The sequence below is a fragment of the Phyllosticta capitalensis genome (assembly GCF_038381095.1).
Source record: "Phyllosticta capitalensis strain CBS 128856 chromosome Unknown BKA78scaffold_1, whole genome shotgun sequence".
NCBI classification, from domain to species: domain Eukaryota; kingdom Fungi; phylum Ascomycota; class Dothideomycetes; order Botryosphaeriales; family Phyllostictaceae; genus Phyllosticta; species Phyllosticta capitalensis.
Window position 1 is genome coordinate 2,748,897 of NW_027117439.1, and position 12,747 is coordinate 2,761,643.

Genomic DNA, 12,747 nt, shown 5'->3' on the forward strand with positions numbered 1-12,747 from the left:
CCTGGCCAACAGATATGAAGTCCAGCGAGCAAACGGCACACACATGTCGACCGGCCGACGCGACGTTCCAACGGTCCCTTTGGTGTCTTACTCGACCTGTGGCCAGACTGACAGGCAAACGGAGCACAGGGTCTGGATCCTTGCGGGGAACGGGCTGGATTCTCGCGTGCTCGTAAGACACGCGCTGGATAAGGAGGATCAGGGCCCCGGCTCGACTCGACTCCATAGTAGCTTTGAACAACTTGGAGTCGAGAGGGCCAGGGTCTAGACTCAACGAGGGTCGTTTGTCGTCTGTCTTGCTTGGCGGATTAGACGGCCATTGGACAAAGAGATAGGGACGAAACGAGCTCAGTTGGAGTGGGTGGTTTGAAAGGAACGGAGGTGGGGAAGTAGTTGTCAATGTCTCTGCTTCTCACAGGGAGAGACGAGACAGTGGCAAGCTCAATGGCAAGGGACAAAGGGGAGCGGACCGTTTTGCTCATTGTCTCGGTGCCGGCAGAGATGATTGGGTGGAAAAGAGAACCTGTAGGAGCAAGGGTCAAAGGGAGATGGACTAAACAGCGCTGTCGAAGACAAAGGCAACACGGACGAATGCTCCGAGACAGACCGAGTGGTGCACCTACGCAATGCCCTCGGACATTGCCAATAGTTGGAAAGCGTGCAAGCGTAAGGTTTTTCGGCTGCGTGACCCTAGCTGTGCCTACACAATACTCCGGGCTCAATCCACTAGCGGCGTTGATAATCTCCGATCGTGGATTTGGGCGCTGGGAGAAAACTGATTGGGCTGAGGAAGGAAACGTCCAATGAAGTATTTCTCGAACTAACTTCCAGCATGATGTGTAAATGGTAAAGCTCAAACGAAGATGAGATTAGAGGTAGAGGTCAGGCTGGAGATGGGAGACGTGCAAGTTTCTGCGAAGGTAGAAAAGTGAAGCATCCGCCAGCCAAGAAGCAGTGAGCTCCGGCGAAAATTTGAAAGAGACCATGGAAGTAAGAAGAAATGACTTTGTCGGCCAGGAAACGTAGATAATCGGAGTATGATGACAGATCTGAGTAGAGCAGACGGAGAGTCTAGGAAATTTGGTCGACGCCCGAATTCGTCCCTGGCACCTCTTTGGAATGAAATACTTGCGTTGGGGCATTTGTAAACACTGGAACTGCTGCTGTCCGCTCTGTAGCTGCGAGAAGAATCCAGTGTGGAGTTCGTGCGCATTTCTCCTCTTCTTGTTGGTGGAAATGTGGAGTTGATGTAGGCAATGACAAGATCCCGGCGTTCGTCGAGATCGAAAACGATGAGAACCCTACTGAAATGGTTACGTTGAGCATGCCTTGTCCGTGAGCATGCGCCCAAGGTCCGTGGTTCAAGCCAAGAGGGATGTTTTGAGAGCTTTTTTGAGAGTCCCATTCCCAGACGCCCCGATCATGCAATACCCTTATTGTACAGATCCATTCCCAGCACATTTAAAAGCCCAAGGCAGGCCACAGCCATACATGTCCGTTGATTACGGGTATAAGGTCTTTTGAAGTTGTATCGTCTCATTTTTGCTTCTTCAATTCGCTCGAATCACCTTTTGCGTCTTACAAAGGCAGCATCATCTCGCTCCAGCTGCTGTGGAAGAAAGCAACACCGGCCTGTTGGAGCTCCAGTCAGTGTCCGTGGTCGACGTCGTGTTGACCTGGTGGTCTGTGTGTCCTGAAGGAACGCGAGTCGATTGCGATGAAGATGTGTACGTACAGCGAACATGCCGAGGGCCGTGACCATGGTGCGGTTGTCGGACGAGGTGACGGTGGACCACGCAGAGCTAACGTAGCCCTGCTCCTTGGGGGCACCGTAGGCAGCGCGCTTGACAGGCATGGTAATCGATGGATGTGGTATCGGTAGGCGGGTAGGTGTATTGGATTCTGGGGTCAAAGTCAGGTTGGTTCTCGTCACGGAACGTAAAATGTGGATATCCAAACTCTTACCAAACGTTGTTTCTGAGGGCAGCAGCAGATGTGGTAATGGACGATGGTGTGGTGGAGCTGGAGGCCGATGATGCGCGCAGCGGATCTTTTTTGGGTGACTAAGCGCGCCAAGTCTTGATGCTGCGGTCTTTGCTCTCTCAGCCTTGCGACTACAACGTTTCGCATTTTGTCTTTTCAGAACATAGGTATCCTCGATCTTCGACGACCTCATGCCAAAATCCGAGAGCACCCACTTCGCTATCAACGAGCTTTTGTGCTCACTCTGCCACCAGTTGATTGAGCACATCTTAGCCAAGGACTTCAGCACCAAATGGCGATGCGTTTGGCAGTCTCGCCGCGGAAACAGAGTTGTATTTGGCTTCCAGCATCACGCAAAAGAGTACTTTCAAAAGATGGATTCAGCATATGGTTTTGGAACTTGCCCCCTCTGCCAAATCATCCTCGAATCGATGTGGAACAAGAACTCTCCGCACCCATTTTCCGGAAGTAGAAAAGCCGAGCTTCCAGAATGGCATCATGTGTGGGTTTATGTAGAGAGCGACAAACCGGACTTCGTCGACACCGACGCAATTTTTGCGTATCTGGGAGAGGTCCCAAGCTGGAAGGGCCAAGACTATTTATTGCGAAGCATGCTCCTGGATGTCTTACAAAGAGATGGCACCAGGCCTCATGCGGTGACTGGAGAATACATTCTACCCGACCTCCCCAAGGGAGCCCCTTTTGCCGAAATGCGCGGCTGGGTGGACGACTGTGTCAACCGCAGAAAAGGACACGATAAGTGCGAACGCAAGAAATCAGTGCTGCCGACAAGAGTAATTGACGTGCAGAGCAACCCGCCCAAGGTTGTGGTATCTAATGGGATTAGTGAGTCATACGTCGCGCTGAGCCACTGCTGGGGTGGACTGATTGAAACGCGACTGCTTGATGAGACATTCTCTGCATTTACACGCAATGGCATCCCTGAAGAGAAGCTTCCACCGACGTTTAGAGACGCTATCTTCGTGGTCCGTCAGCTTAACATCCGCTGGATTTGGATTGATGCTCTGTGTATAATCCAAGACGACGCCAACGACTGGGACAAAGAAGCGAAGCTCATGGGCAATGTGTATGAAGGAGCAGTCTTTGTCTTGTCAGCGTACAGCACGCCAGGAAGCAAAGCTGGGCTGGGTTTCCGCCGAGCTGCTTGCGTAGCCACCCTACAGGGAGGCGAAGAGGTTTATGTTCAGCGAGGCTTCATAGACCAATACGACACCTTTGACCCATTGGGCAGCAGAGGTTGGTGTCTACAAGAGCATGTGCTGGCGTTCGCAGTGCTCGGCATTGGTCGTGGTCATATTGAATGGACCTGTCCTGCAGGGTGCTACTCTGAAAAAAATCCGAAAACTCTCCAAACGAACCAAACCAATATTGTGCTGAACTTGGTCACACTTGATCCCTCAATCAACTCGCAAGAAAGAGCATGGCGACACGTGGTAACAAACTACACAGAAAGAAATCTGACATTCGAGGGCGATAAAATGGCTGCACTCGCAGGTGTTGCTACTACGTTCGGGGCTGGTATGTCTAGATTCGCAGACTCGTCGCGGATGACATACGTAGCCGGATTGTGGAAGGAGACATTTCTCAAAGACCTCATGTGGGCATCAAATCCCTACAACACGATTACTCCACGACGAGAACGCGCGCCTTCATGGAGTTGGGTCTCGTTAGATGGACCAGTGACATGGACATTGCTTGACGGGCTTGAGTGGGCTCAAAATTCCTCGCCGGACGGACTTGAGTGGGCTCCAAATTTCTATCGATTCTGTGACATCGATTTCCCATCCCTGAAACTCTCGAATACCAACAACACAGCCAAATCAAGTTCTGGCGAAGTCAGCTTAAGCGGCCTTCTCGTATTCCTCACCAAGCTGCCAGTCCGAAGACCAGACGTGCAGAGTGTGGACTTGAACTTAAGGGACAAGGTGATCAAAGATGACAGCTTCTTTGACGAATCACTCAAAACAGCTTTGCTTGGAGCCCCCGGATCTTCAGCCCGCGTTCGAAGAGACATGCATGGCTCCATCGACCGAGATACTGAGGCTCCATGTTGGGCATTGCGGCTTGCTGGCGCTCAAACTAGTGCAAGCCAGTATAGTACTGTGTTCATGATGCTCGAGGAAGCCCAAAAACAGGAAGTTGACGCAACTTCCAAGCAAGTATTTCGTCGAGTTGGAATGCTTTTGGTATCAACCGATTGTGTGCCGGTCACCCCGATCCCTCGGCTTTTGGATGATCCTTACGGAGGAATGTGGTCCGGCGAGGTTGCGAAAGTGACGCTAATTTGAGTTTGTTCGTGGAAAATTTGAACTCGATAAGTGGTGTTTAAGTCGACGTTTTGTTGAAGGCTTAACGAGTGGGCATGCACGTCAAGCATTTCCTTCGAAGAACAAACACCACATGAAAATAGCGAAAGCAGTGGCTCTGATACTGCCAGAGAGCCAGTTTCATCGCATCCATTCTTGATAGGCCCCAGACTCCAATCCAATGTAGAGAACTCCACCCGTCACATGCGGGAATCGAAACGCCCAAGACGCCTTTTTATAATGCCATCCTTCCTCTCATGCAGCAGCAGTATTCCAGATCCAGTTGAGTTGCGAGGAGCATTCAGCTATCCCGCTTTGGCTTCTACTGCGGCCTCTCGACCCGGTCCGATCTGTCCTGGCGCATGCGCTGAAGCTCACGCTCTGCCGTGTTGTACCTGCGACTCTGTTAGATCCAGATTCTCGCGACCAATGTCTTCCGGGGACCAAGTACTTGAGAAGCTTCTCGATGAGGTCGACGTGGGTCATGACCATGCGGCGGCAGCAGTAGCGGTTCAGGCCAAGCGCGTCCATGGCATCACTAAGTCGCTGTCAGTTTCCGGGGAAGAAAATCCGGGGGATGGGATTTTCGCGTACCCCTCGACCATCTGCTCCTCAACAAGCTTCTCAAAGCGCTCCCAAATGTCTCCAATCACCTGTGACGCAGTTAGTAAAGACCACAGCCTAGGCCTCTGGAAGGAGTTTACCTTGCCGCAAGAAAAGCAACGGACGGGAATGATCATGGTGGCGAGATTTGGGGCAAGCGAGGTGGTCGGTGTAAGTATTTGATCCGATGCAGTAGCGGCGAAGGGAAAGCTTAGTCGCGTGGGGAGGAGGCTTTGGTCGTGGTTGAAGAGAAGAAAGTTGGTTGCGCGCGGAGGTTCGCGGGCAAATCCCGCGCTCTGACCGCCTTGCGCACGCACAGACCCTCGAAAAGTTCGACCACAGACGCGTCCAATCCCAAAAGTTCAACATCACTTTTTCGACATCACCGGCGCCATGTCGAGCTCCACGACCTTCCAGAGCGGCCCCGCCACACCGCAGGATGCCAAACGCAAGAGAAAAGCCAAGGACTCGACCGCCAGCAAGCAAAACGCGAAGCGCATCCGAACCCAGGACGAGGATGCCGCTGTGAACGGGACGCCGACCGAAGCAAAGGCAGAAAATGGAGCTGTCGTGCTCAGGACTGAGCCAGCAGACTCACAAACGGAAGTGAAGCCCAAAGAAGAGAAGGCATTAGGACAGGCACAAGGAGGCGAGGCTGCGAAGCCAAAGAAGAAGCGATACGATGATAATGGCCGTTGGTATATCTCCGAGCCGGTCGGAGGACGATTCCTTCCCATCGACCCTGTGTTCAGCAAGGATGAGAAGTACGATGATGTCTCGAGACCCTATGAGCATCCTGCTAACGACTACTTGCAGATACATCATGTTCGCAACCTCGAGAGCTGTCGTCATCTACTCGGTTGCAACCTCACTTCTCGTTAGGACGCTGCCCGCGAGCCAAAGCAACCCCATCGCCGCGTTTGCTTTGTCGAGTGCCCATGGTGATCGCCTCTGGGTCTCTGATGCCGCAGGATTTACGGTGCTTTGGGATTGGGTAAATGGGAAGAAACTCGCTCGTTGGGATTTGTCTTGTCGCGTCCGAGGAATTACGACGGCTGCCCACGACGAGGAAAACGGTGTCAAATCTGACACGGTATTCGTCAGTGAAAGATCGGATCACAGCACCATCACTGCTCACCGGCTGCGTAGGCCGAAGGATGGCAAAAACTCTGAGGCGCATCTTTTGCTGAAGACGAGAAAAAACATGACGGGCTACACTATCGGTGGTCAGGGAAACGTCATCGTCGCCTCCTTCAAAGACTCTGTCATGGTCGGAAAGGCCAAAGAGACCACCGTAACCTCTCTGAAGGACCTCACATTCATCTGGAGAGAGTTGAAGTGTCAATCTCCCATCACCTCCATGGATGTGAGGGTTGGACGGCAAGTGACGACGCAGACACCCCGCAAGTCGGGTGGAAGTGGAAGCCCGAAGGAATCTGTCAACGTGGCCATCGGATGCTACAATGGCAGCGTCTATGTTTACGAAGACATTGTCAACAAACTTGTGCAGGTTGAGAATATCAAAAAGGAGAACACAGCTCCACCACGTCTGACACCTCGACACCTTCACTGGCACCGTCATGCAGTGTCCACGGTGAAGTGGTCGAAAGAAGGTATTTGACCCTTCACGTAGTGTTGGCATTGCCATGCTAATCATCCACAGGTGACTACATCATTTCTGGTGGCCAAGAAACTGTCTTGGTGTTGTGGCAGACTGAAACAGGAAAAAACCAGTACCTGCCGCACCTCACGTCCGCTATCGATGCCATCACTGTCTCGCCAAGCGGAGCCTCCTATGCTGTCCAACTAGCTGACAATTCCATCATTGTGTTGTCAACGACAGAGCTTGAGCCAAAAGCGCATGTGGCAGGACTGCAATCGCAGTTCCTGTCAAAGGAGACGGCCACTTATGGGGTAGACTCTGGAAAGGAAAAATTGGACGAAGTTTATCGCGTCCCCGCGGCAATCAACCCCCACAATTCGAACCAGCTTTTGCTTGCTGTACCTGTCTCGCAGCCCAAGACGGAGAAGAATGATATTCATCTCCCAGCTCCATTCCTGCAGACTTACGACATCTCTTCGAACTACCACGTCTCTCGCCAAGCAATGACCCGGAACAACGCAACGATTTTCATGACTGGTCCCGACGCCAACAAATTGCGTGAGCCAGACGTGAGGCACCTGCAGCTCAGCACCAATGGGAAATGGCTTGCTACCGTCGAGGAATGGGTTCCCCCATCTGAGGACGTGGACCATCTGGCTGCCGACAAGAAGATGACAGAGGAGGAGCGGGACGCTCGTCGCGAGGTCTATCTCAAGTTCTGGAAATGGAGTGACGAGAAGAATCTTTGGATGCTGGAAACTCGCATTGACGCACCTCACCAGTTCAGTGACCAGATGGGCTCTGGCCGGGTCTTTGATCTTAAATACGATACCAACAGTACCTCTTTTGCAACGGTTGGAGAAGATGGCTTTGTGCGCATTTGGACGCCTAAAACACGGATGCATGACGGCACCGTGGTCCGGGGAAATACTGGAGAAGGTTTTGTGACTTGGTCAAACCGTCATTCTATCAGACTTGAGTCTAGCGTGGAGAGACTCGATGCCAACTCTGACCGCAGTGCACTGAGGCCAGTTCATGCCCGTATTGCATACTCTGCAGATGGGTCAGTTCTCGCGGCGAGCCAAGAGTTTTACGGCACCCTCAGTCAGGGCCTTGTTCACTTTATCGACCCGGCGTCCGGCAGCATACGCTACTCTCGCGCGGGTCTGTACAGCAACGGTCTCGTCGACATTGGCTTTTCCGGCAGTCGCTTCATCATTCTCTCCAACTCCCTCAGCTTGTGGGACCTGGTTGATGACGAGCTCAGCTACGGATACAGCTTCCTCCCCCTGCAACTCTCCCGCGCGCAAAAGGCTCAAATGGCTCACCTCGCCATCAACCACAACGACGGCACCTTTGCCGTCTCTCTCCCTGCAGAGGATCCGCGCAAGAAGCAACCAGCGGTCAAGAGCGAGGACAAGACCATGGAACGCAAGAAGCCGGACCTGCAAAGCCGCCAGTCCAAGATTGTCGTCTTTGATCCATCATCGCCGCGCCCAATCTACTCGGTCAATATCCCCAGGGTCGTCACGGCCTTGCTGCCCGCACATGGCTCCAAGGGCTACGTCGCCCTTAACACGGATGCCGAAGTTCGCGTAATCGCGCCGAGATCTGCCATGGGTCTCCAGCTAGTAGGATCCGTTGCTCAATCTGAAGAGGCCCTGACTGCGTTCCACCAAGAGGAGACTATGATCGAGGTGGCCAATGAAGACGAGGACGAGGACGAGGAGATGGACGACGTTGCGCCGCTTCCGACGGCCGAGGATATCGAGACTTACGATGACGCTGAAGGCGACAAGCCCGTCGTGCGCTCGGAGAAACTTGCCCAGATCTTTGACGTCGGACCCAGCTTTGCCCTACCGCCAGTCAGGGATCTATTCAATGCGGTGGTGGAGCTGTATGCAAGGAAGCCGAGGGCCGTGGGAGCTGCTGCATAGTTACTGGAGCATAAGGGCGTTTTGAGGGGCATTTTGTTCGCGGGGCGCAAAGATTCTTGTTTGACCAAAAGTAGATCTAAAGCATCGATCATCTTCCAATTACGTACAACAATCTTGTTCTTCAGTGCGAATGTCTACTGATATCCCTAGACTCTTCGCCAAGGTTTTGACGTCAACCGGCGGGGAAATCTCCCTTGTTGGGTCCGTAGCCGAAGTCTCCTCGTGAGCATCTTGCAGATGGCGAACGCCTACGATTCGACCATGCTCTATCTCTTCGCGAGTGGGTCGGTTGGCTTAGCTACTCTCTGTTGCTTGCCAGTTCAATGCGAGGGTGAACTCAGAATCAAATTGATGTCACTGCCTGCTATTTGCCAATGCTATGCTGCCGATTTTGCGGCGAGTCATCTCTCGCATACATGTAAATGAGGCTTTGGAGAAGTCCCCGAGAACAGATAGACAATCGCTAAGCAACTCAAAGTACAAATGACGCCGGGCGCCCACGACGTAACCGGGATGCTCTTCTGGTTACACAAGTGGCCAAATTGGATGAACGTCTTTCAAGAGCGTGCATCAAGGTCCTTTCGTCCACCATGTCCATAACTGCTTGCTCCGGTTTTGGCTTCGATGGATCGGGAGGTGGTGGTGTCGGTGGTGTCGGTGGTGTCGGTGGTGTCGGTGGTCGATCAAGCCATTCTTGTTTCGGATAGAAGTGTTGGACACCGTCCTCGGAAATGCGTGGAATTTGGAGGAAAAACGTGTTGGAGCAGCTGAGTAGAGCCGTCTCCAAAATGTACCGTTCTTCGAGTTCAAGCGAGGGGAAGGCATGCTCGATTTTGAACAAGTCTCGATGAATCCATTCGGCCATCTTGAGCCATTCTTTCCTTCTCACCATCTCTTTAAAACAATTGTACTCCGGCATGAAGGTGAGGATCATCTTGCGCCGCACGTACTCATGCAGCTCCCATATCCACTGTTCCGGTGAAAGGCCGTCCCTCCCAAACACCCTCACGACAGCAAGATGGACTTCTGCAAAGTATGGGAAATCCTCCTTGATTTCCCTCGTCCCGATGGAGATCCCTTGCATCTCCAGCTCCTGCAGCTCCTTTTGCTCCTTTTCTAGTCTCTGTGAAACCTGGAGCCACGACACGCACGACCTTTCCGACGCGTGCAGTACGACGCACTCCGCCTGCCGCTCACTCTCCCCCACATGATTCGTAGCGGATCCGTCATCGCATTGATTTCGGTCTACCCAGGCTCCGTAGTCTTGCCAGAAGCGCAGTGCCACCATATCACGCGCTGCGTACATGACCTGCTCGGCGATGCTGAATTTTGGCTGTTCCTCTGGTCTGCGTTTACGTCTGGGAAGCTGCCGGGCGAAGTTCGCATACCGAGGGGTACGTGCAACTTCCGATGAACTTCGTCTTCGTTGCCCGTCGTAGATATCGTCCTGTGTCCGTGGCTTATTTTTGTGGCCCTCTGTTGCGTGCTTGCTGTTGCGGCCAAATCCGAGGATCGAGGAAATAGTTGAAAAGCCTTTGCCGATGCCTGGTGCCATTTTTTTCTAGCCTTGGTTCGTCGGAACCAATACGATGGCACGCGGAAATGCAGAGGTCCGGAAGGCTCGTGGGATACCGGTTGGGAACGTGGATTACATGGAGACCTTCAGGCGTCTTCAGAGTAAGACGTGATTCAGTCCATGAGGAAGAAGATGCACTTCTTAACAGATGCATCCTTCAGGCTTTCGGCGCACCTGCTATCGTTTCCAGAGTTTACAGGTTGCCGCACCGGCCGCTACATCCCTTTCCTCCATCACCATTTCGACTGTCCCTTCCTTCCAAGAATTGGGATTGGAGATGTGCATGGACAAAAGACGATGTAACATGGAAACCTAACTTTTTCCGCACGTGTCGGATAGAATCGGCGTCTTTTGACTAGTCTGCTCTCGACTAGTTGAACGGTGGAGGTCGGGATGGACAAGCTAGGCACTGCTTCTAACTGCTTATGGCAATCACAAACTCTTCACGTGTCGCATTCGAGGGCGGAATGGCGAGACGATGAGCTTGTATAAGGGTAGAGATCGCTTCTTGCACCTTCAAAGCTAACGCGAAAGCGACTGACGCTTGGAATGATGTTGGCCCTCGAAAGCCGCCAGTCTATCACCTGCGCTAAAATTGTTAGTCTAAACTACTTCTTCGACTTTGCATCCAACGAAAGCCAAAGCCTGTCAACAAGAGCGGGCGAGTCCAGAACCTTGCCCTCGGTCCAATTCCACGAGGTTTCTGTATGACTGAGTACAATGGTTTTGGAACCGAAATTCGAGGGAGCCTGTGCGACAATCGGTTGATTCACCTGCAACAAATGACCCATCAAGCCTGGGAATGAGAGGGTTGTCGAGGGAGACGCGGATGGAGAAAGTGGGCGAGAAATTTCTCCAAGATGAAGTCCCACATGATAGAGGACTAAGAGGGAAGAAAAAGAAAGAGAGTGCAGATATGGCAGTCGGTAAAAAATAATGTGACAGAGCTGTTTTGGGCAGGGTATGTGTTGGTACTGTACTCTGCCCCTGCATGTTGCCAAGATCAGACCACGGGTGGATGGATTTTCGCCCTGCATGATGGCCGCCGCCCCAGTCCATGCCTTAGCCGAACACAACACCTCCTCGCCATCCGTACGGACCACTGCCTTCATTTGTCTGGACCTGAATGCGCCCCGACGCGGGGAACCTGGTGAGGCTCATCCAAAAATGGATATGAATGGTCACGATGGCCCCAATTGCCCTGATTTTCCCACTGCCTGATGTGACCTTTGACGTTGTTGTTCTCGTCGCCTTCGGCCCCCATGTCAACCTCGACTCTGCAGAAGCAAAAAAAGAGCCGTTGGCAAAAAAGCACTTGACCTACCCCGGGAATAGACCCCACACAGCCAATTGGACCCACGAATAGGAAGCCGTTCCACGCTGGTCGCGGGCCATCTGTCTGCACAGAGCCGGCGTTCATGCCTCGTCCGCGGTGGCTGGAAATGGGACCTCACGGCCTTGTTGTCTCGTTTTGTGGCGCTGCAGGACATCTGCCTGTATAACTGGTGACACGACTGCTTGCCCAAGGCCCCTTTTGTCTTTGACTGGCCCAATGTGCGCTGCGTATTGCTGCCGCCCATGCTCTTGTGCCACGCCTCATCGGATGGTGGCGCCTCTCGCCTCTTTGTTCGTCGTAGCCATGTGTGAGCTGAATGCGACGTGTGCATACGTCGAGTCTTCAATGGAACCGCATCTCGTATACCCGATCCATCAGGATGGGGTCGGTCCAGGATTGAGGGCTTGCTTTTTAAATTGATCGTCTCCTTCTGGCAGCTCAAATGCGACTTTGGTCTTTATTGGTCCCACCAGCTTGAATCTTTCGTGCTCCCACAAAGTATTTGTTTGAAGAGTGCCCTCCTCACTGCTCTGCTTGACTATTCCTCCATCTAACTCTTAATTTGACTCCTTCGATCATCATCATTCTCTTCGACATCCAACCATGAAGCTCTCCATCGCCACGTCCTTTGCCCTTGCGGCCCCCATCCTCGCCGCATACACATCAGCCGACCTTCCCTCTTGCTCGGTACGTCCAATCCCAATGTGAACTTCAACGTTACTGATTGATTGTAGACGAGCTGTTTCGAGACCGGTGCACCTGAAGTTGGCTGCGGCGTTACCGACCAGGCCTGCTTGTGCGAGAAGCAGGACGAGTTGACGGAGAAGATCACCAGCTGCGTGACGAGTTCGTGTTCGATCTCGGATGCCTTGAGTACGTCTCCACTCGTGTCAGCTTCGTGATGAATACTAACGTGGCTTTCAGAAACCCAACAAGTTTCCAGTGGAATTTGCGAGCAACTCTCGAGCTCCAGCAGCGCTTCCGCATCCGCCACGGCCTCGGCCACGTCGACAGGGTCAGTCTCTTCGTCGGCAGACACCGTTGCCGTCACCCTCACTGGAACGCTGGTTTCGTCGGGCTCAAACACGGCCACCGTCATCCCCGTTGTCTTCAACACCACTTCTATCCCTTCCAATGGCACCTTGACCGCTGTCACCACCCCCATGACGCCTTCGGCCAACTCGACGGCGTCGGCCACAAGCACACGGACAACTTCGGCTGACAGCTCCTCTTCAAGCGACTCTGACTCCTCCTCCGCCAGTGCCACATCCGGATCCTCGGCGAGCGCATCATCAACAGCCGGCGCCTCGTCCTTCAACGAACACGGTGGATTCATGGCGAGTTTCGTCATGATGGTGGTGGGAGTGATGATGTTCTAGGTG

The 12,747-nt window shown here is 53.0% G+C and overlaps 8 protein-coding genes across 8 annotated transcripts; 4 read left to right on the forward strand and 4 right to left on the reverse strand.

Moving 5' to 3' along the window:
* Window positions 1-1,578: 1,578 nt before the first annotated feature.
* BKA78DRAFT_348953 (uncharacterized protein) lies at window positions 1,579-1,855 on the reverse strand (the record flags this gene model as incomplete). Its single annotated transcript, XM_066890721.1, has 2 exons — window positions 1,579-1,632; window positions 1,736-1,855. 2 exons carry the CDS (start codon window positions 1,853-1,855, stop codon window positions 1,579-1,581), a joined length of 174 nt encoding a protein of 57 aa, XP_066749652.1.
* Window positions 1,856-2,693: 838 nt separating this feature from the next.
* On the forward strand, window positions 2,694-4,292 carry BKA78DRAFT_291584 (heterokaryon incompatibility protein-domain-containing protein; the record flags this gene model as incomplete). The annotated part of the gene is made up of 1 exon (XM_066885930.1): window positions 2,694-4,292. One exon carries the CDS (start codon window positions 2,694-2,696, stop codon window positions 4,290-4,292), a length of 1,599 nt encoding a protein of 532 aa, XP_066749653.1.
* A 340-nt stretch (window positions 4,293-4,632) lies between these two features.
* BKA78DRAFT_348954 (8 kDa subunit-domain-containing protein) lies at window positions 4,633-5,050 on the reverse strand (the record flags this gene model as incomplete). The annotated part of the gene is made up of 4 exons (XM_066890722.1): window positions 4,633-4,705; window positions 4,762-4,848; window positions 4,905-4,963; window positions 5,015-5,050. The coding sequence occupies 4 exons, from the start codon at window positions 5,048-5,050 to the stop codon at window positions 4,633-4,635; spliced, it is 255 nt and encodes an 84-aa protein (XP_066749654.1).
* Window positions 5,051-5,229: 179 nt separating this feature from the next.
* BKA78DRAFT_276656 (uncharacterized protein) lies at window positions 5,230-8,557 on the forward strand. Its single transcript, XM_066885572.1, has 3 exons — window positions 5,230-5,677; window positions 5,730-6,526; window positions 6,577-8,557. The coding sequence occupies exons 1-3, from the start codon at window positions 5,307-5,309 to the stop codon at window positions 8,451-8,453; spliced, it is 3,045 nt and encodes a 1,014-aa protein (XP_066749655.1). The 5' UTR covers window positions 5,230-5,306; the 3' UTR covers window positions 8,454-8,557.
* On the forward strand, window positions 8,558-9,133 carry BKA78DRAFT_303185 (uncharacterized protein). The gene has a single exon (XM_066887517.1). The coding sequence runs from the start codon at window positions 8,691-8,693 to the stop codon at window positions 8,877-8,879; it is 189 nt and encodes a 62-aa protein (XP_066749656.1). The 5' UTR covers window positions 8,558-8,690; the 3' UTR covers window positions 8,880-9,133.
* BKA78DRAFT_291586 (uncharacterized protein) lies at window positions 8,926-10,008 on the reverse strand (the record flags this gene model as incomplete). The annotated part of the gene is made up of 1 exon (XM_066885931.1): window positions 8,926-10,008. The coding sequence occupies one exon, from the start codon at window positions 10,006-10,008 to the stop codon at window positions 8,926-8,928; it is 1,083 nt and encodes a 360-aa protein (XP_066749657.1).
* Window positions 10,009-10,226: 218 nt separating this feature from the next.
* Window positions 10,227-11,397, reverse strand: BKA78DRAFT_17002 (uncharacterized protein). Its single transcript, XM_066883215.1, has 3 exons — window positions 11,354-11,397; window positions 10,704-11,280; window positions 10,227-10,606 (listed from the first exon to the last, which is right to left on the reverse strand). The coding sequence occupies exons 2-3, from the start codon at window positions 11,139-11,141 to the stop codon at window positions 10,445-10,447; spliced, it is 600 nt and encodes a 199-aa protein (XP_066749658.1). The 5' UTR covers window positions 11,142-11,280; window positions 11,354-11,397; the 3' UTR covers window positions 10,227-10,444.
* Window positions 11,398-11,968: 571 nt separating this feature from the next.
* Window positions 11,969-12,744, forward strand: BKA78DRAFT_348957 (uncharacterized protein; the record flags this gene model as incomplete). The annotated part of the gene is made up of 3 exons (XM_066890723.1): window positions 11,969-12,052; window positions 12,100-12,238; window positions 12,290-12,744. 3 exons carry the CDS (start codon window positions 11,969-11,971, stop codon window positions 12,742-12,744), a joined length of 678 nt encoding a protein of 225 aa, XP_066749659.1.
* Between the last annotated feature and the right edge of the window lie 3 nt (window positions 12,745-12,747).

Bases quoted from the DNA above. Each gene is read 5' to 3' on its own strand.
- BKA78DRAFT_276656 (XM_066885572.1), top strand. From the start codon at position 5,307: ATGTCGAGCTCCACGACCTTCCAGAGCGGCCCCGCCACACCGCAGGAT. The intron at 5,678-5,729 runs GTACGATGATGT...GACTACTTGCAG, and splicing joins GTGTTCAGCAAGGATGAGAA to ATACATCATGTTCGCAACCT. The intron at 6,527-6,576 runs GTATTTGACCCT...AATCATCCACAG, and splicing joins GGTGAAGTGGTCGAAAGAAG to GTGACTACATCATTTCTGGT.
- BKA78DRAFT_303185 (XM_066887517.1), top strand. From the start codon at position 8,691: ATGGCGAACGCCTACGATTCGACCATGCTCTATCTCTTCGCGAGTGGG.
- BKA78DRAFT_17002 (XM_066883215.1), bottom strand. From the start codon at position 11,141: ATGAAGGCAGTGGTCCGTACGGATGGCGAGGAGGTGTTGTGTTCGGCT. The intron at 10,607-10,703 runs GTTCTGGACTCG...CGCAGGTGATAG, and splicing joins GGAATTGGACCGAGGGCAAG to ACTGGCGGCTTTCGAGGGCC.